Source organism: Prionailurus viverrinus, chromosome B2, assembly GCF_022837055.1.
Source record: "Prionailurus viverrinus isolate Anna chromosome B2, UM_Priviv_1.0, whole genome shotgun sequence".
Classification (NCBI taxonomy): Eukaryota; Metazoa; Chordata; class Mammalia; order Carnivora; family Felidae; genus Prionailurus; species Prionailurus viverrinus.
In genome coordinates, this window is record NC_062565.1 from 99,152,066 (window position 1) to 99,172,789 (window position 20,724).

The 20,724-nt window shown below is 37.7% G+C and overlaps 1 protein-coding gene across 2 annotated transcripts in view; it reads right to left on the bottom strand.

Moving 5' to 3' along the window:
* Positions 1-20,724, bottom strand: part of AK9 (adenylate kinase 9) — a 133,873-nt gene that overhangs the window by 52,536 nt on the left and 60,613 nt on the right. For both annotated transcript variants that reach the window (XM_047860268.1, XM_047860269.1), the window contains 7 exons: positions 18,892-19,048; positions 17,969-18,083; positions 13,493-13,566; positions 9,623-9,781; positions 3,317-3,406; positions 2,648-2,848; positions 2,144-2,265 (listed from right to left, as the gene is read on the bottom strand). In XM_047860268.1, the coding sequence (XP_047716224.1) occupies positions 2,144-2,265; positions 2,648-2,848; positions 3,317-3,406; positions 9,623-9,781; positions 13,493-13,566; positions 17,969-18,083; positions 18,892-19,048 (918 nt within the window). The remainder of the gene's footprint in view (positions 1-2,143; positions 2,266-2,647; positions 2,849-3,316; positions 3,407-9,622; positions 9,782-13,492; positions 13,567-17,968; positions 18,084-18,891; positions 19,049-20,724) is intronic.

The following is a 20,724-nucleotide window of genomic DNA, read 5'->3' on the forward strand; positions in this document are numbered from 1 at the left end:
AGAGTTGGAGAATTTGAGGGAAAAGATACAGATATTTGGAGGATAGATCCAAGAGACCTAATTAGTATTAGGTATTATGGAAGAAAAAAAATGAAGAGATGGAAAAGAGGCAATAATTAATTTCCCACAGATACAGAAAGACATAATACACAGATTTAAATGCACCCGAAGTATAGGCAAGATTGATAAGACAAGAGAGACACTTGGGCCTATCTTGGTGTGATTCCTGAACTCTGGTGTAGCAGTAGAACTATTGTTTCTTTTTGTACTTTCTGTTTGGTAAAAGGGAAATATCTTTGTTGTTGATTTTTCCTAATGTGAAAATTATATATTTCTAGTGTTAAAAAATAAGATAATATATTTAAAAAATAAAAATTGCTTGTAAGTTCATCATTGAGATGTAACCACCATTAATACTTTTAACAGCTTGACTGAGGTATAACTAACATTAAAACACTGCACATATTTACAGTATAAAATTTGATAAATTTTCACACAAGTATTCATTTGTGAAACTATCACCACAACCAGGATAATGGATATATTCATGAATACCAAAAGTTTGCTCACACTTCTTTGTAAAATCTCTCCCTCCTGCTCCTATTTGCCTCCCACCTGCCCCATTCCCAGGCAACCACTGCTCTGTTTTCTAGCACTATAATTAGTTTTCTAAATTTTTATGTAAATGGAATCATACAGGATGTATTCTTTTTTTGTTGGGCTTCTTTCTCTTAACATAATTATTTTTAGTTTCAGCCAGGTTATTGCATGTCAATTAGAAGGGTGGAAATTTCAGTTCTACCACCCACCTTCCAGGTGGAGTGGGGGAGAGGGGATGGAGGGTGAATCAGCCAATGGCCAAAGACTTAGCCAATCATGACTATATGATGAAGCCTCCATAAAAATCCATGAGGACAGCTTTTTGGCCTTTTCTTTTAGAAGAGCTTCCGTGTCCTACCAAGCAGGGCCCCAAGCTCCACAAGGACAGAAAGAAGGTTCTTTGTTCACGACCTTGTCCTATGTATTGCTTCATCTGGCTGTTGATTAGTATTCTTTATCTCATCCTTTAGTAAACTGATAAATGTAGGTAAGTGGTTTCCTGAGTTCTGTATGCTGCTTTAGCAAAGTAATTGAACCTAAGGAGGTTATTGGAACCCCTAATCTGTAGCCAGTCAGTCAGAAGCACGGGAAATAACCTGGGGCTGTGACTGGCATCTAGGTTGGGAGGGGGGAGCAGTCCTTTAGGACTGAACCCTTAACCTCTGGAATCTCCAAGTAGACAGTATCAGAATTGAAGTGAATTCTCAGACCCTGCTGGTGTCTGAGAACTGCTAGGTGTTGTGTTGGGGAGGACCTCCTCTCATGTTGGAACTGGGTCTAGGAGCCTCAAAAGAATTGATAAAACCTATGGGGCTCCTGGGTGGCTCAGTGGGTTGAGTGTCCGACTTCGGCTCAGGTCATGATCTCGCAGTTCTTGAGTTTGAGCCCCGCATCCGACTCTGTGCTGACAGCTCAGAGTCTGGAACCTGCTTTGGATTCTGTGTCTCCCTCTCTCTCTCTCTGCCCCTTTCCCACTCATGCTCTGTCTCTCAAACATGAATAAATGTTAAAAAAAATAAAAAAAAAAAGAATTGATAAAACCTAAAATTAAAAGAATCACTTCTTATTTTATTATTGATAGATACCTGAATTGTGTGGCTATCAAATGAGAATGTTTATCAAAATTCTCTTGCTAAGGGAATAGTTTAATGCCTGAAAATGACTTGTTCCACTTGAGAATACTGCTACTTATTATCATACTAGCAGCCTCCCAAAGAGGCCATTGCTATCTGTTTTTTACATAAAACGCCCACTTCTGTTAAATATTTCTGTCTCTAATACCTATAAATGTTTTCGTGGAAAAAATTTTGTAAAGATTTTCCTTTTCTTTTTTCATGGGTGTAAAATATTGTCTAACTAGCCCTGGCATTTCAGGGGTCAAGCAAAGGTGGGTAGAGGCAAAGTGTGTTGAAAATGCTTATTTATAACATTGAGGATGCCTGCTTGTTTTCTTGGGGTCCAAAAGTGCTAGTTACCACTCTGGATATGTGCACTTTCAATGATGTGACCAATGTGAATGAGAGGTAATAAAGGAGTCATATACCTCTTCCTCTTCTTCCTCTTCCTCTTCTAGCTCCTCCTCAACTTCAGCGTCAGCCTGATAGTCTTCTGTTTCTTCATCATAATCTTCCATAGTTAACTCCCATCCTGCATACTGGAAGGGTTCTGTAAAAAAAAAAAAAAAAAAAAAAAAAAAAGACGTAACTTTTGGGAAGATATTTTTAGAATAAAAGGATATTAGCATAAAAAAGTAGTCAAAGATTAGGAAATTTGATTATAATGACTGATCTTAGTTTAAATGTGTATGCAAACAGGTCTTCACAAATTCTTTAAATGACAACCGGCCAATTTGGCCAGTGCTTTGTGCCCCGGAACTGTTATGATTGGCAGGTGCCTGCAAGATGAGGTTGCTAAATATTTTAAATATCAACCTTGAATATACTGAATGTTTTACTTCCTAAACCATCAAGAAAGACTTTAAACTTTTACGGTGCTTTTAATAATATTACCTGCTCTTGACAATAAATGTTATGATTGTGGCTCTTACTTTCCATAATCTCAACTACTTTTTGAAGTAGTTCCTCTGGTGTTTTGTCAGCAATCTCCAAGTTTAAAATTTGAACGAATGACTCATGGATTGCTGGTTCCAGCTGTTTCCAGCCAAAGTTGAAATTTTTAACCTTCTCTTTAATTGGCTCCATTTCAGGAACATCAGGATAAGCATCTTCTGGAAACTCAGGGAGTACAACTTTTGAGTAAAGGTTAAAGGAAAGAAAAAAGAATCTTCAAATATTGTATCTTTAGACATATTGTGAAAATAATTTATACTTTATAGTATTTTAAAAACATTTGAAAGAAATAAACTTAGTTTTCTAATTAATAATATTACACTCACAAATCATATTTTAATTATGCTTTGTTTTTTATAATGGCTTAGATGAATTATTAATAAAATCAAAATTATTTGGATAATTATTAATAATTTCATATAGCAACTTTAACTGTTAATGTATAAAATAAAATTTGATGAAAAACAGTACTATAAGTTGGCTACATATATTTTTAATGTAATAAGCTAAGTTAATACATATCAACTGGTATACAACATAGAAAAAAATAAGTAGGAAATTGGTACTATGCCTAAAATAAGGGACTACGCCCTTTGTAAAAGAATTTGAAAAGTACTTTCACACAGTAAGTACTTTTATAATCTAACCTGTTTCAGACAATTCTTTAATTTCCAGGGCCTCTTTGGATCCTTTTGAAATGTCTGTTCCAACTGTAGTATCCTCCCCAGGCTCAGATACTTAAAAAATAAAGCTAATAGTTAGTGTTTGAATTTTAAAACACTATTCCTTTATGAAATTTTTGGCACAAAGAAAATTTCAAAACACAGCTTAATTGTGTATACTATGTCTAAGTGAAAATACAGTTCCTGTTAGGTAAAGTATGGCTTAAAATATTTAATAATATAGAGTGAAAAATGAAGAATATTTAAAAATATATAAAAGGACATTGACCAAAATAATATACACATGGCACATATAATTCTGAGTGATAACTGTTGTTAAATATTATTCAGACTACTGTTCACATGGCATCAGACTAGGAGTTCCTGATATTTCTTTGAATTTCTTTTTTTTTTTAACATTTATTTATTTTTGAGAGAGAGAGAGACAGAACATGAATGGGGGAGGGTCAGAGAGAGGGAGACACAGAATCTGAAACAGGCTCCAGGCTCTGAGCTGTCAGCACAGAGCCTGACGCGGGGCTCGAACTCACGGACCGCGAGATCATGACCTGAGCCGAAGTCGGCCGCTTAACCAACTGAGCCACCCAGGCACCCCTCTTTTAATTTCTTAATCCACCCATGAAAATGCGTCAAAAAATCATAAAGTGACAATGAAAGACAATAATATATCAAAGTCCCAGCTGTGCGTGTATTGAAGATATAGATAGAACACTATTTTCCTGGATGTTATAAGACATGCATCACATACAGATCCAGCAGAGATGGTTCAAGGAAGGAAGAACTAGTTGTCTATCTTCTCACTTTATAGTCTCCCCTAGTTCTGAAACAGAAATTTTGTGTAGACCAAATATATAACATATTTATGTAATATTCTCTATATAGCTCCATTCTGTAACACTGGAAACTGTTTTCCAAGTTAAAGTAACAGTTGGGTCCTCTTTCTACAGAATTCTATAATTAATACTCAAGGGAGGGGCCCCTGGGTGGCCCAGTGGGTTAAGCATCCGACTTGGGCTCAGGTCATGATCTCATGGTTTGTGGGTTTGAGCCCCGCGTCGGGCTCTGTGGTGACAGTTCAGAGCCTGGAGTCTGCTGCAGATTCTGTGTCTCCCTGTCTCTCTCTGCCCCTCCTCCCACTCATGTTCTGTCTCTCTCTGTCTCTCAAAAATAAATAAACATTTTAAAAAAATAGTCAAGGGAGTAGGATATAGAAGAGGACAAACCTAGGGCTGGGCTGGTGGTGATATGTTTAATTTTAATGTGCTCACTTATCTAAAGAAAAGCATTATAAATCATGACGAAGATAAGAAGAACACCGAGAATATACAGGGACTTCTAAACTGTCTTAGCTTCTCTGGCTAATTACGGACTGAAATAGTCAGAGATGATGAAGATCCAGCGCAGTATAGGAGAGACAGATAAGATGAATATTTACTAAATATCACCACTTGAACTAGGCCAATGCACATTAACTTTACCTTCAGGTCTATATCTGAGAGTACCAGGCAAAACATTAAAGCAAAATGTGTGTGTGTGTGTGTATGTGTGTGTGTGTGCATGCATAAGAATGTGTGTGGATTGGGGGATGATTCTTATAAATATTCCACCTATTCTTCCTGTTGGTTTCCCTACTCTACCTGCTAGAGCTCAATATAATCTGCTCCATTCAAGGACAAGTCAACAACAACAACATAATGACAAGGCCCTTGAAAAGATGTTATAGTGAAGGGAAAGAGTTATTAAACCAAAGATTTAGATGAAGAATTTGCTTCATCATAAAATGATCTAAATCATAAAAGAAAAGGACTTCTTTTATGAAGCAGAGTAAATTTTAGAAAATACATGCTCGGTATACTCAAAAAGCACAGGAAGACAACATAGCTTATGAAATAAGAATCATGAAGCAAAAAAGAGAGACCAACCTAAGATAAAGGCAGGAATGCAAGAAAGCTAGTTCCAATAAGAAAGCAATGCAAGGAAATGTAAAATGCAATAGCAGATTCAAATATGCATCAGGATAGAGGCAATAAGAAGCAGAAAATAAATCTCAGGTGGAGAACAACAACCTTCCAAAGAATACAGAGAAAAAGAAAAAAGACATCAAAACTATCAGGGAAAAGATTAATGTGGTTGAGAAACAGAAACTAACCAAAAATAATAAAAAGTAATCCTGAAAAAGGAATCTGAAGCAATAAATGAAGGTATAATTGAAGAAAACCATTTTAAGCTAGACAAAGACTAGTATGAAGATAAAAAGAGCTCACTGAATTCCAGGAAAAATCACTCACATACTAGCAAAGTTAAAAAACATAATGGTATTGAAGAATATCTTCTGAGCATCTCTGCAGAAAAGAAAAAAGAACATGGGGGTGCCTGGGTGGCTCAGTAGGTTAAGCTTCCGACTTTGGCTCAGGTCATGATCTCATGGTTCGTGGGTTCAAGCCCCGCGTCAGGCTCTGTGCTGACAGCTCAGAGCCTGGAGCCTGCTTTGGATTCTGTGTCTCCCTGCCCCTCCCCCCATTTGCACTCTGTCTCTCTGTCTCTCTCTGTCTCTCTCTCTTTCTCAAAAATAAATAAACATTAAAAAAAAAAAAAAGAAATGTCCCAGAGAAAACCTTTCTCTTAGGCTTGAGTCCAATCAAGTCACAGGTCAAAACAAAACAAAATACCATGCTTAGGAAAACTGAAAGGAAATATATCAGAATATTAAATATTTGTTGCTTCTTGCTGGCAGGACTATGGTGATTTTCTCCCATCTTTCTATTTGTATGTTTCCTATAATTATCGTATCATGTCAAACTTGACTGGATATCTGAGTGATTTTTAAATACACAATTTAATGTCAATTATATCAGAACCACGAACACTGTCTGAGAGACATTTTCTAAATTTCAACTTGTCTATATTCTATTCGATATATCAATTCACTGTGACCTGTGGATACAGTATGCAGCTAAGTCACCCTTGAGTGTAAGTTTTCAGGACCACGTTTTTCTTAAGTACAATACTGACCTTTTTCCATGATGTAAGGCAACCATTAATAAAACTTTTCTTTAGCCTAATTTTTTTCCCCTATGACAGTTCTCAATTGTGAGCAAGTATAAGAATCACCTGAGGTGTTCATTAAAATATAGATTCCTAAACTCCATCCTATACTTGCTTCAACCAGGACTTGGGTGGAGCTTAGGAGACTTTAAAATAAGCAACTTAGCTTTAAAATTCATATTTATTTCAATTCCAGTGTAGTTAGTATACAGTGTTATGTTAATTTCAGGTGACCAATATAGTGATTCAACAATTCCATACCTTACTCAGTGCTCATCAAGATAATTGTACTCTTCTGTATTATGTTAAAGTGAAATAAGGCAGAGGAAGAAAAATATCATATGATTTCACACGTATGTGGAATTTTAAGAAACAAAACAGATGAACGTAGGGGAAGGGAAGCAAAAATAAGATAAAAACAGAGAGGGAGACAAACCATAAGAGACTCTTAAATACAGAGAACAAACTAAGGGTTGCTGGTGGGGTGTTGGGTGCGGGGATGGGCTAAATGGGTGATGGGCATCAAGAAGGGCACTTGTTGGGAGGAGAACTGGGAGGAGCACTGGGTGTTATATGTAACTGATGAATCACTACATCCTATCCTGAAATCATTATTACACTGTATGTTAACTAACTTGGATTTAAATTAAAAAAAAGATAATTGTATTCTTCATCCCCTTCACCTACTTCACCCATTCCCTCACCCATCTCCCCTCTGGTAACGATCAGTTTGTTCTCTATAGTGAAGATTCTGTGCTTTGGTTTGTCTCTTTTTTCCCTCTTTGTTCATTTGTTTTATTCTTAAATTCTACATGTGAGTGAAATCATATGGTATTTATTTTTTTCTCTGACAGGCTTATTTTGCTTAGCATTATACCCTCTAGATCCAGCCATGTTGTTGCAAATGGTAAGATTTAATTCTTTTTTATGGATGAATAATATTCCACTGTGTGTGTGTGTGTGTGTGTGTGTGTGTGTGTGTGTGTGTGTATGTGTGTGTGTGTATACACACCATATCTTCTTTATGCATTCTTCTATCAATGGACACTTGGGCTGTGTTCATAATTGCCTCCTTAAGTAACTTAGAGGAGAATACTTTATGAAGAAAGAGACCCTTGGATAGAAGAAGTAATCACTAGTTAAACCAGATGCAAGCCCCTCTGTGAAGTAAAATATGGTTTAATATGGCCAAAGAGACCCATTTTACAGAAGCAAACCAGCCCTGGAGAAGTCTAGTCATGTCAACATTGTCTAGAATTGGGCTAGAACTGACCCTAACTAGAATAGGATGCTGGCTTTAGAACATCCAAAGTAGTTTCTCTGGGGGGAATTAATCAGATAGAAGGTAACAACACTGAATTGTCCCATAGACCTATAACATCAGTAAATACTAATTGTGAGCTATTGTGGACACTGGAATTATAGGGATATGTTTGACATGTCATATTTGATGGATGTCAGTTTCCTATCTTTCTTTTGGTATTTTATGGCCTGTCTTCTTGTGAAAGGTAGGTGGGTAGAAGAATCATCAGTCAAATTGATTAGGTACTGAAGAAAACAAAGAAGTTTCTGGGTAGGAGCTGAAGTCAATAGAGGTGTGGGACTCCTAAAAGGAAATTGTATGTTTCATCCTGCTGGCTCCTCTGTTTGGCACAAGGGATCTGATTTTGTACTTATTGTCTCATAAAGCTAATGCCAATCCTGTAGTAAAAATGATTTATGTTGAACTTGAGATTTCTCACTGTAAAAATTCCTCTTAGTCCTGGTCCTTTTACAGCTAACAGCGGGTTCTCAGCCCTTAATTACTCCAGGCTGGCATGTAGCTGCAGGTATCTGAAGGCCTTTAGTTTGTAGGATTAGTTTCTAATCCAATACTAACCATGCTTGAAAGCATTTATATGCCTCATTCCCACCACAGTGGGGTCCCCTGTCTTGCTGCTTTAAGACACTCTCCTGAGAGTAACTTGCATTGTCCACAGACTCCTTCTTAGAGCCCTGCACGAGTCCACCAAACTGGACCTGTGAGGCAGGGCTGGCTCACAAGTGTGTGACCCGTGCACTTGCACAAGGTCTTTTGCTTAGAATGGCCTCACACTTAGATTAATGCTCTTTGGTTGTCATTTTGAAATTTTAGTAATTTTACCTTTGAATTGTTTTTTTAAGCAAAATCAAAAGGGACTCCAGGGGGACAACAGAAAGTGCATGCGAGTAGAGATACACACAATATGTGTTTCCCATCCCTTGCTCTCAAGTTCTCATGAACATTCCTGACGCCCCATCGTGAGCGTAGAATTCTAAGGGACCTATGTGTGAAGGAGTCATGTGATTGAGTGTTGTGGGGGGAGGGAGGACTCTGGCAGCAATGAGAGACCATGCTTTCCCTTGAACTACAACTTGCTTCAGATACTGAAAGAAGGTGATAGCATTCAAAGAGACGTGAATAATCAAGGAAACTTTCTTACTCATGTTACTTTCCTGTATTAGCTAAACATTTAGGCTGAAAAGGATGATGTAGAGGTAAAGGAAAAAACAGGGCAACCCAGAGTTCCCTTTCTTTCAGTCTTCCCTTAATCATTAGAAAGCTGGAGAGTGTTGATAGAATATATGCGCATATTAAGAAGCAAAATAAAAAGCTGAGCTAGTTTTATGCATGGAACTGATACAGTATTCTGTTAAGAATGAAATGCATATGCATGTACAAGCTGCAAAATACAAATTGTATAATTTTGGTGACTCTGCACATGAGTTAAATGCTCTTATATTTCCATTTAAATATGGCATTGTACGACATAAAGATGAACAGTAAAATCCATGCTAATGAATAAAATTTAAAATTTTTATTTAGTGAAAATGAGATTAAATAGCAAACCAAAAGCACCATGACAAATTGAGAGAGAGTCTGTGGAAGAAAAGGAAAAGCTTCATATTTTAGTACATTTAAAGGCACATTTTCCTGCTTTTTGAACCACGAGACTCACATTTTACATAGCTGGCCCTGCTCCTGAGTGCCAGTACCAGGGCAGAGAAGATTTGGCATTTCTATGACATTGTAACCCATGTGATTTGGACTAAATGGTTGCTCTCTGGAAGCTCATGTCACCATTCTTAGCCTGCATCCATTTTATTAACATAGAAAAGACACAAATACACACATGCGTGTGCACACACACACATACCCCGATGGACATAAGTAGAATCAAGGACATGGCCTCAGGAGAGTCTAACCTGATTCAGGTTCTGTTTCAGGGACCTCCGGCACTTGAGGTTCCTCAGGTAAGGATCCCCTGGTCTCCTCGGCTACTTCCAGGGCCTCAGACCCTTCCTGAACTTCAGACTCCTCACCTTCAATCTCCTCTTCAGTCTCTGGATCCGTCTCTTCTAGTTCTAAAAAAAAAAAATTAGGAGAAAAAAATTATTATTCGGTTTAGGTTAACAAATATTTAATTGGATGTCAAGGATTCTGATAAGTGCTGAGGCCAAAACAAAGAATAAGGAATGGCCTTGCCCTCCTGGAGCATGGGGTTTAATGAGGGAGACAGATACAATGTCTACATATTTTATCTATTAAAATGTAGTGGTAAAAGATGATAGTCATGTGCTCGGAGTGCTAGGGGAACATGGGGCTAAGGGTTTTAACAGTAAAAAACTGGAAACAGCCCAGAAGGCCATTCAATAAGGAAATGGCTAGAACTGCACTGATGTGGAGCCATTAGCTATGTGTGGCTGTTGAGCACTTGAGATGTGGCTAATCCAAATTGAGGTGTGCTGCAAATATAAAATACACAATGGATTTCAAAGGCTTAGTATGAAAAACTGAATGCAAAATACATTCAGAAATTTTTGCACTGATTACATGTTAAAAAATAATCTGTGTATATTAAGTAAAATATAATTAATGTCACTTGTTTCTTTTTGCTTTTATGTAGCTACTAGAAAATTTAAAGTTACATATGTGACTTGCATTATATTTCTATTGGGCAGCATGAGGCTAGATTTAACGTATACATGACAGATTTTCTTATACCTAATTGCAAATAATGGAATATGTTGATTCGTATGTCAAATGTAAATTTTGAAAGCATAATTCCAAGTTTTATGGAGTTGCATGTAAATCTTTCAGGAAGAAGATGCGGTGAACAGTGTCAGAAAACCTATCTCCTTGGGGTGCCTGGGTGGCTCAGTCGGTTGGGCATCTGACTTCGGCTCAGGTCATGATCTCATGGTCCGTGAGTTCAAGCCCCGCATCAGGCTCTGTGCTGACAGCTCAGAGCCTGGAGCCTGTTTCAGATTCTGTGTCTCCCTCTCTCTCTGACCCTCCCCCGTTCATGCTGTCTCTCCCTGTCTCAAAAATAAATAAACGTTAAAAAGAAAAAGAAAAAGAAAAAGAAAGAAAACCTATCTCCTCAATTCCTTTTAATATATTCATGAAATTAAAAAACAAGATATTTCTATGCAGATGATATGAGAAAATGAATGAGCCTGTTTTCTGGACTCTTGTGGAAATTTCTTCCTCCACTGATTACCTTCCAAGACTATCTGGTATGAGATACCTCTGGCATCTGAATGTTAATCTAAATCTGGATGATTAAGCACCCAGAGCAAAGCAACCCCAAGTGTTTTTTCTTACAGGTCTCAGTCTGTACCAGGACTACAGTGCATGTGGCTTCCAAGTAGGTGACTTACATTGTGGTGACTCTTTTGTGTTACATAGAGGAATTTATGGTGATGCACACAAGGAAGAAGTAGCATTTGCGGAATCTGACCAGGGCTTGGCATGACGTTATGTGCTGTACGGCCGAAACTCACAATGTCTTTCAACTGAGTATCTTCTCATAGTAAAAAAAATTATCAAATGCCTAACATGCATACATGTAGTTATTTTTAAGTTGAATTCTTTTTTTTTTAAGTTTATTTATTTTTTGGGCACCTGGGTGGCTCAGTTGGTTAAGTGCCCAGCTTCAGCTCAGGTCATGATCTCACAGTTTATGAGTTCGAGCCCATCAGGTTCTGTGCTGAAAGCTCAGAGCTTGGAGCCTGCTGCAGATTCTGTGTCTCCCTCTCTCTCTCTCTCTCTCTCTCTCTCTGCCCTTCCCCTGCTCACTCTCTGTCTCTCTCTCTCTCCCAAAAATAAATAAATATTAAAAAAATTTATTTATTTTTGAGAGAGAGAGAGAGCATGTGCCAGCAGGAGAGGAACAGAGAGAGAGAGAGGGAGAAAGAGAATACCAAGCAGGCTCTGCACTGTGAGTGCAGAGCACAATTTGGGGCTCGATCTCACCAACTGCAAGATCATGACCTGAGCCAAAATCAAGAGTTAGATGCTTAACCAACTGAGCCCCCAAGGTATCCCTATAAATTGAATTCTTTTCCATATTAGGTACTTTATAAAATATACAAATGAAGAGTTTATATAATGATGCTGAGAAGTGTAAAAAGTTCTAATACTTTTTCTAGAATTCTAGTGGCTAATCTGTGTACCAGATAAGTCAGGAATGGATTGAAAAAATGTGTTAAGATCCTTATACTATCTGCGATTTTATTAAGTATGTGTTGTATTAGTTGTCTATTGCTTCATAATAAAGAACTCCAAAATTTAGTGATTAAAACAACAATAATCACATGTTATCCTTGCAGGTCCTGGGGTCGGGATTTTGGGGGTAGCTTGACCGGTGGGTCTGTCTTTGGGTCTCTGATGAAGTCAAATGAAGATGTTGGTCAAGGCTGCAGTCTCTGAAAACCTGTCTGGGGCTGGAGGACTGACTTCTGAGGTGGCCACTCAAAGCCTGAACGAGCTTCCCAGGGAGCAGGGAGAGATTAGCCCCGAGTTAAGTCCTGACCCACAGAAACGTGTACGGAATACAAATGTGGCTCTTTTACAGTTTTGGGGTGGCTTGTTGCCAGCAAAGGAAAACTGAAATAGACACTTTTTACTCTTTTGAATAATGGACCCTTCTGGCAGTCTGATGAAACTTATGGGCCCTCCTTAGAATAATGCTTCCACACCCATAAAATAAAATTCATAAGAATCCAATTATATTGAAATGTAGGTATGAAGATATCAAAATAAATTTTGTGCTGTAGGAAATTTGTGAACTTTACTAATGCATTAAATAACAACAGGTAGCAATTGGTTTAATAACTACCATCATTTTGAAATAGTGATAAGCATAACCAGGATATATAAAACTGTAATGTGACATGAAAGTATTTTTGTTCCTATTGGTGACAAAGTCAAGATACTACTGATACTATTATGGTTTGTTGCCTATATTAATTACCAGTTGAAGGAAATATTAAATTTCAGATAAAGGTTAGGGAAAATAAAGTTGTAGTTACTTCCCCATTCAAGCTCACAGGCCTCTGAATTTTATCCATGAACCCTAGGCTAAGAGCTTCAGTCTTTTAAAAAAAAATTTGTTTTTTCAACTTTTATTTATTTTTGGGACAGAGAGAGACAGAGCATGAACGGGGGAGGGGCAGAGAGAGAGGGAGACACAGAATCGGAAACAGGCTCCAGGCTCTGAGCCATCAGCCCAGAGCCTGACGCAGGACTCGAACTCACGGACCGCGAGATCGTGACCTGGCTGAAGTCGGGCGCTTAACCGACTGCGCCACCCAGGCGCCCCAAGCTTCAGTCTTAAAAGAAACTTTTGGAGTAAATTCTTCTGTAATGGAGATAGAAGTTTAAGTTCAAAGAAAATAGGTATAGCAGGAGATTGGCTGTTTTCTCAACTTCCCCAGGAATCCTTCTACCAGAATTCCAGCAGCCGTGTGTCGTACATGACGAGGGCAGCTGTTTTAGGACATGCTGCATATGATCCATGTAGAGGGTGCACACGTAGGTATCTGTGTGGGAGCTCTTTTCCTATGACTCCATTACTCTAGTGACCATATAATTTATTATCTAAATTGGAACACTGAGAATGAAAAGGGATCAAATAAATATTTCAATACCACAGGCATAAACCTAGACTCTCATGGGCAAACAGGGATATATGGTCACGTTGTCTGTAATTCACTTGAAATACTGCAGTTTCCTGCAGTAACAACACAAAATTAAATGACACATTATTAGTGATATAAATCTGTGTTTGCCTTTTGCTTTCTCATTCATAGCTTCCAACAGGCTTTGGTTTTCTTGTATTCTCAATGCCTCTTCAGTGGCTTTTCTGAAACGAAAATGTCCAAAATTTAATCATCTTTGGAAATTCAGACATCTCACAATGTTACAGTATTTGAGGCTTATGATGGTAAAAAATAGAGTAAGTTGTGTATAATGTTCATTATACTTTTTAACTTTACACTGTAAATGTTTACTTTGCTGATATTGAAGTCAGTTAATTTTCCAGGTTTTTTTTTTCCCCAGTTTTTTTCTTTTTTTTTTTGGTAAGGAAAGTTGCAATGTTACACTTTAAAAAACTTTGGCTGTTAATTGGGAAATTTGTCAAAATTAATAAAGGATTGTCTTACTCCAATTTGAAAAGGTAAATGGGAGAAGTACCATTTTCCCTTCGGATTAAGTGGAAAATGTTCACAAAATAATGTTAAGTGACAAAAAAGCATAATATAAAACTATGTATAATCTAATTTTAATTTTGTACTTAAAATTTATATAAATGATCAAAAGATTAGAAGAAAACTAGTCAAACTGTTCACAGTAATTATTTCTGGATGCTGGCATTATGAGAATTTTTTCTTTTACTTATCATTTTTTGCATTTAAAAATTTTCTAGGGGCACCTGGGTGGCTCAGTCAGTTAAGTGTCCGACTTCGGCTCAGGTCATGATCTCACGGTTCGTAAGTTTGAGCACCATGTCGGGCTCTGTGCTGACAGCTCAGAGCCTGGAGCCTGCTTCCGATTCTGTGTCGCCCCCTCTCTTTCTACCACTCCCCTGCTTGTGTGCTGTCTCTCTCTCTCTCTCTCAAAGGTGAATAAACATTTAAAAAAATGATAATAGGGGCGCCTAGGTGGCGCAGTCGGTTAAGCATCCGACTTCAGCCAGGTCACGATCTCACGGTCCCTGAGTTCGAGCCCCTCGTCAGGCTCTGGGCTGATGGCTCAGAGCCTGGAGCCTGTTTCCGATTCTGTGTCTCCCTCTCTCTCTGCCCCTCCCCCGTTCATGCTTTGTCTCTCTCTGTCCCAAAAATAAATAAACGTTGAAAAAAAAATTTTTTTTAATAAAAAAATAAAAAATGATAATAAAATAAAATAAAAATTTTCTATATTGAATAGATAATTATCTTTGTAATCAGAAAAATTATTTCCTTATTTCCACTCAACACAGTAATAATGAAATTTGGAGACTTGAAATATAAAAATATAAATATCTGGAGGGAATCTGTTTTTCACTAGGGTTGAAGCACTAAGCCTGCCTTCATGATAAAGACAGGTATAAGGAAAGCTAGTAAAGTGATAAAGTAAAGCAATACTTGTTAAAATTAAAATTTATATACCTTTGACCTAAAATTCTATATCTAGGAATTAACTCTCGAGAATTGACATACTACTGTACAAAGACACATGAATAAGAATGTCGATTGCATTTAAAAAAACAAAAAACAAAAAATTGCATCAAGTATTCACCAACAGGGGATGAATTAAGTAGAGCCTATTCATACTGGTTGCCCACGCTGGGGCAGTTTTTCTGACTGTTCTGTAAATCTGTCCTTCTCCATATTCAGTGTTCTTTGCATCCTTTTCTCCATCTTGTGAAAATCTAATTATTTCTATTCTTTTCAAAAGACACTGCTATACTTCTTTTGCCAACAGACGTATTTCTTGTTACTAGGGAATGTTCTCTCATTTAGGTATTCTAAATCCTGCAATCTCGCTTGCAGTCGTGGTGTAATTCGAGTTCTCTTTGTTCATGACCCGGACCTCTGAGACTCCTGGATATTCTTTCTTCATCCCTTCCCCATTTGACTGCGTGCCCATCAGCAGTCATCCTGTTTATTTCAGGCAGGGCTCTTTTGTGAACCTTTCCTTGTCCACAGCCTAAATATAGTAAGCCACTGCTAAGAATCTAAGACTTGACAAGAATGAGGAAGAATTTTGCTGTCAGTTGTTAGTCACTTCTACAAAACCACTTGGATAAATGAGTCAAAGACAAAATGGAAGGACAGAAATTATCTTGGACTTGACTGGCACATCTGTAAACTGCTGCTATAAAAGCTGCAGAATTCGGGGCGCCTGGGTGGCACAGTCGGTTAAGCGTCTGACTTCAGCCAGGTCACGATCTCGCGGTCTGTGAGTTTGAGCCCCGCATCAGGCTCTGGGCTGATGGCTCAGAGCCTGGAGCCTGTTTCCGATTCTGTGTCTCCCTCTCTCTCTGCCCTTCCCCCGTTCATGCTCTGTCTCTCTCTGTCCCAAAAATAAATAAACGTTGAAAAAAAAATTTAAAAAAAAAAGCTGCAGAATTCAGTGTGTCTGTAGATATTTGGCCCAAGTTGTAATTTTTAATCCTGTTAATTTTATCTCCTTTCCAACTGAGATGCAAGGCCTGTAAATTACTTTTCTTTTTTCTTTTTAACAGTTTTAAATTTCATTCTCTCCAGCATATGAAAAAATGTTTGTTTAAAAATACTCATGTTGGGGCGCCTGGGTGGCTCAGTCGGTTAAGCGTCCGACTTCGGCTCAGGTCACGATCTCGCAGTCCGTGAGTTCGAGCCCCACGTCGGGCTCCATGCTGACGGCTCAGAGCCTGGAGCCTGTTTCAGATTCTGTGTCTCCCTCTCTCTCTGACCCTCCCCCGTTCATGCTCTGTCTCTCTCTGTCTCAAAAATAAAATAAAACGTTAAAAAAAAAAATTTAAAAATACTCATGTTGAATTTTTAAAATATAGAAATTAGAAAATATACAGAACATATAAAGATGCAGAAAAGCTTGTTTCAATCTGGGCAAATCTTTGCCTATAAGAAGTTTACAAAGATGTGACAATTTGGAATCAAAAGAGGTAACAATTGATTATAGAGACAGCTCACAGAGTTCCATAGGATAAAAGGGAAATGAAGGTAGAGTAGGGAGAAAGTGGAGTTCTCTTTTCCTTGTTTAAAAAAATGATACATGTGGGGCGCCTGGGTGGCTTAGTCAGTCAAGTGTCCCGACTCCTGGTTTTGGCTCAGGCATAATCTCAAGGTTGTGGGATCAAGCCCTGCGTTGAGCTCTATACTGACAAAGTGGAACCTGCTTGGGATTCTCTCTCTCCTCCCTCTGTTCCCCCTGCTATGCATGCACTCTATCCCTCCTTCTCTCTCTTTCACTCTCTCTCTCAAAAAAAAAGATACATGTATATGTAGTATGTATTCTAAATTATCTCCTTAAAATGTTGCAGACCTTCAGTCTAAAAACCACATGAACTTTGTTTTACTCTTGTGTTAATATCTTCATCTGTTCTCAAATATTTCCTTTTCTCATACACTGGGAAAAAATTAGGTAATCCCTTAAACCTTAGCAGATGGTAGCTCCATTTATAAGAAAACTTGTAAAAGTTGAAAGCAAATGTAATACATTTGTAATTATTGTCTGAATCAATATCTTGTACTCAATATATCAAACACTTTTATTAAATAACCTAACTAAATTATACTTCATATATTTTGGTATTGAGTTCTTAAAGGAATGGCTAACTTAGATGAAGAGTAAACACTGGAAAAAAAATCCCTCTGACATACACTTATCAGTTATCTGCCTCCCCTGCCCCTCATTATGTGTCTCCCAGCTTCATAATTTCTAGAGTTCAAAGAGGCTCCTAAATCCCAGCTCTAACTGCTGATATCTGAGGGGAAAAGGAAATAGCATTCGAGAAAGCTCCTGTCTATAGGTGTTGTCCTTAACGGCAGGAGCTTTGGTGGATTAGCATAAAGAAATTTAATTCTTACATTATCACTTTGAGAAGCAGGAATCCCAGTGGATGAATTACAATCTAAAGCACGTTTCAGCAAGAAAGAACAATTAGCAAATTAAGTCACTGCTTCTTTTCATATTTTATTCTCCAATCTGAAGAACCTGACAGTTTATTAAAGTTTAGTTCTTGACCCTGCCATGGACAAATAGATAGGTGCTCACATTTGTAAAAGCTCTTCATTGCACCCAGACTGGAAAATAAACTTTGATGTTGAGCCTGCCAACTATAAACAATTAGTCTTGTTTTCTCCTTATGTAGAACATAGTCAGGGTTCAGATTTTAGTTATTTCACACAAGTGTACTTTCATTTACTTTTTATCATGTTATTCTTCAATTTGTGGATACCAGTCAGCGAAATTATTTAAGTCACAGACAAATATGGTAAAAAAAAAGTCTTGCTTGTGCTCAGTTTTTTTTTACAGTGTCTTTTGAGAGTCAACATCTGATCTAGAGTAAGTTCGATTTCGGGCTGAGAAAACATGCCCAACTCGGTACTTTAGAGAATCTGAAAGTATTTGTAAAACTACTGTTTGTTTTGTTTTGTTTTTTAAGAATTGGATCTACTTAGTGGACCACTGTTTTGTTATTAAAGATATTTCATAAATGTAGCTTGTAAATAGATATAAAAGATTCGTTAACTTGTTTTATTAAGCCAGGCAGATTTTACCTTGCTTCTTCTTCCTCTTTTTTTTTCTTTTGTAGTTCATCTAATAATCTTTCTAAAATCTTAGAGTCAATTTCAGGTTTATTCTCTAAATACAGTCTATTCAGTAAATATTTTCCTGAAATATAAAGAGAATAACATTAACTTTGAAGCTCTATAAAATACAGTGAGATATATTTTGGAAATTAACAATGAAAAATTATTTCTGCCTAAATCCAAATACATTTTCCTTTAAGCATTTATTTAAGTAGAGCCCAGGTTCTTTAAAATACTGAGACCATCTCAAATCCTTTCTAAGAGATATATATTGGCATGTTAAAAATAATTAAAACATGAAAAGAGATAATATATTTCCCCCCCTTGAAACTCTTTTCAAATATATTTCCTTAAAAGGCAAGATGACAGAATATTCTTAGCCCCCATGTCAAAAATTAGTTAACCATATGTGTAGGGGTGTATTTCTGGGCTCTTTATTCTAGGGGTCAGTTTTTATGCCAGTACCACACTTCTTTGATTATTATAGCTTTGTACAAAGGGATGGAATAGTTAAAATTGAGTTCTTCTATCTTTATATACTTAATATTTCCCATTTGAGGTGAATAAGAACAGGTATATAGTCTCTACTCTCAGCCTTATATATTTCTCATTTAGAAGTTATAGTGCTGACTGGGAATGGGGTGTTAAACTGAGCACCAAAGAATAATTGTTCGGGCCTGATGGAACATCCAGGGATCCAGCACGCTATCCCTGGCCATCTACTTGGTGAATGGATGTCTCATTTTGTGTACCTCTAAGTCATGAAGGGATTGTTGGGGTGGAATATGTACCTAGGGAGAGTGGAGAGTTTTCCATTTTGTATTGTAACTAAACATATTATCATCAAGAAAAACTTCACTTTCAAATTTACATGATGAATATATACCAACCATTGTTTTCTGTATCTGATAAGCAGATTACTAAGTCAGGTATAATTCCTTTCTCGACTAAGACTATCCACAGTTCTTTTATAATAGGGCAGTTGTCCAGGATCCATCCTCCATGTTTTGGGGCGCTAGAAGACCTATTTGTGTTTTCTTCAACAGCCTGTTAAGAATGACACACTGGTATTACTATCACAGCCACAGAAGTCAAGGATACTCTTTGATGTATCATTTTTGTGGACCTTAACCAATTATCTTTCAAATTCTCACTGGAAAGAAAAAAAAGAATCAGTTCATTTTAAAAGGGAAAATTCTAAGGAAATCAACTAAGTTTTTTTTCTTTTTCTTTTTTTTTTTATTGTTTTTTCAACGTTTTTAATTTATTTTTGGGACAGAGAGAGACAGAGCATGAACGCGGGAGGGGCAGAGAGAGAGGGAGACACAGAATCAGAAACAGGCTCCAGGCTCCGAGCCATCAGCCCAGAGCCTGACGCGGGGCTCGAACTCACGGACCACGAGATCGTGATCTGGCTGAAGTCGGACGCTTAACCGACTGCGCCACCCAGGCGCCCCAACTAAGTTTTAAAAATTAAGAATGGGAAGCAAAAGCTTTTATTAAATACATAGAACAATACATTTTTGCTATATGCTATTCAGTATTATATATATATACATATATATATGTATATATATATTTTTAGAGAGAGAGAGAGCATGTGCATGCACACGTACATGAGTGGTAGAGGGGCAGAGAGAGAGAGAGAATCTCAAGCAGGTTCCACGCTCTGCATGGAGCTCAATGTGGGGCTCAATCCCACAACCCTGGGAACATGACCTGAGCCAAAATCAAGAGTCAGGTGCTCAATTGAGAGAGTCACCCAGGCACCCCTGTTATTTAGTATCATAGAATTCAGATCCTGACTTAGGAGGTTTTAGGTACCAAGGGTCCATGAGTCTGCATTTCTAACATGCTCCCAGGTGACAGTTGTCCCTGGGCCACCTTTTGAGCAGCAAGGGCCCAGTCCAGCTTGCCTGTTTTAGTGACAACACTCCTCATTTCCCTTTTGCTTTTCATCCCTCATTGTGAGGGCTGAGAATGTACTGAGATGGTTGCTAAAAGCAGTAAGAGGAATCGGGCAAAACAAAACTTGCAGGTGCTTAGGGAGTTCTGCTAAACTCTGCCCCCAACCCTCCTCCCTCAGTGCAGTAGCAACAGCCTCAACATGAGCATGGAAATTAGTGATGTGGATCTGTGAATACACCTACTCTGAGGGTTTCAAGTTTGTGTGTCACCAGGTAATCATAGGATGTTAGAAGTGAAAGGGGAAGAGATGTCACGAGGATGGGTATGACTCCCTGGCCTCTGCAGAATTTAAGATTACCTACTTTTCGAATCTCCATCTCAGTGAAGAGTCTTTTAAAAAAAGAATTTTAAACACTTTGAAATTCTTAACATAGAGAATTAGAGAAAAAGAGAAAGCCAGAAAAAAGAAGTATAAATGAAAATAAGTCAGACAGAGAACGACAAATAGTATACAATCTTACTTATATGTAGAATCTAAAAAGATGAACTCATAGAAACAGGAAACAGATATGTGGTGGCCAGAGGCAGGGGTGGGGGTGGGGGAATAAGTGTAGGGGATCAAAGGTCCAAATGTACCGTCATAAGATGAATAAGTCCTGGGGATGTAATATTCAGCATGGTCTGACTATAGTTTACAACACTATATTGTATATTTTAAAGTTGCTAAGAGAGTCAATCTTAGAAGTTCTCACCAGACACACACACACACACACACACACACACACACAAACTAAGTGTGTGAAGTGATGGGTGTT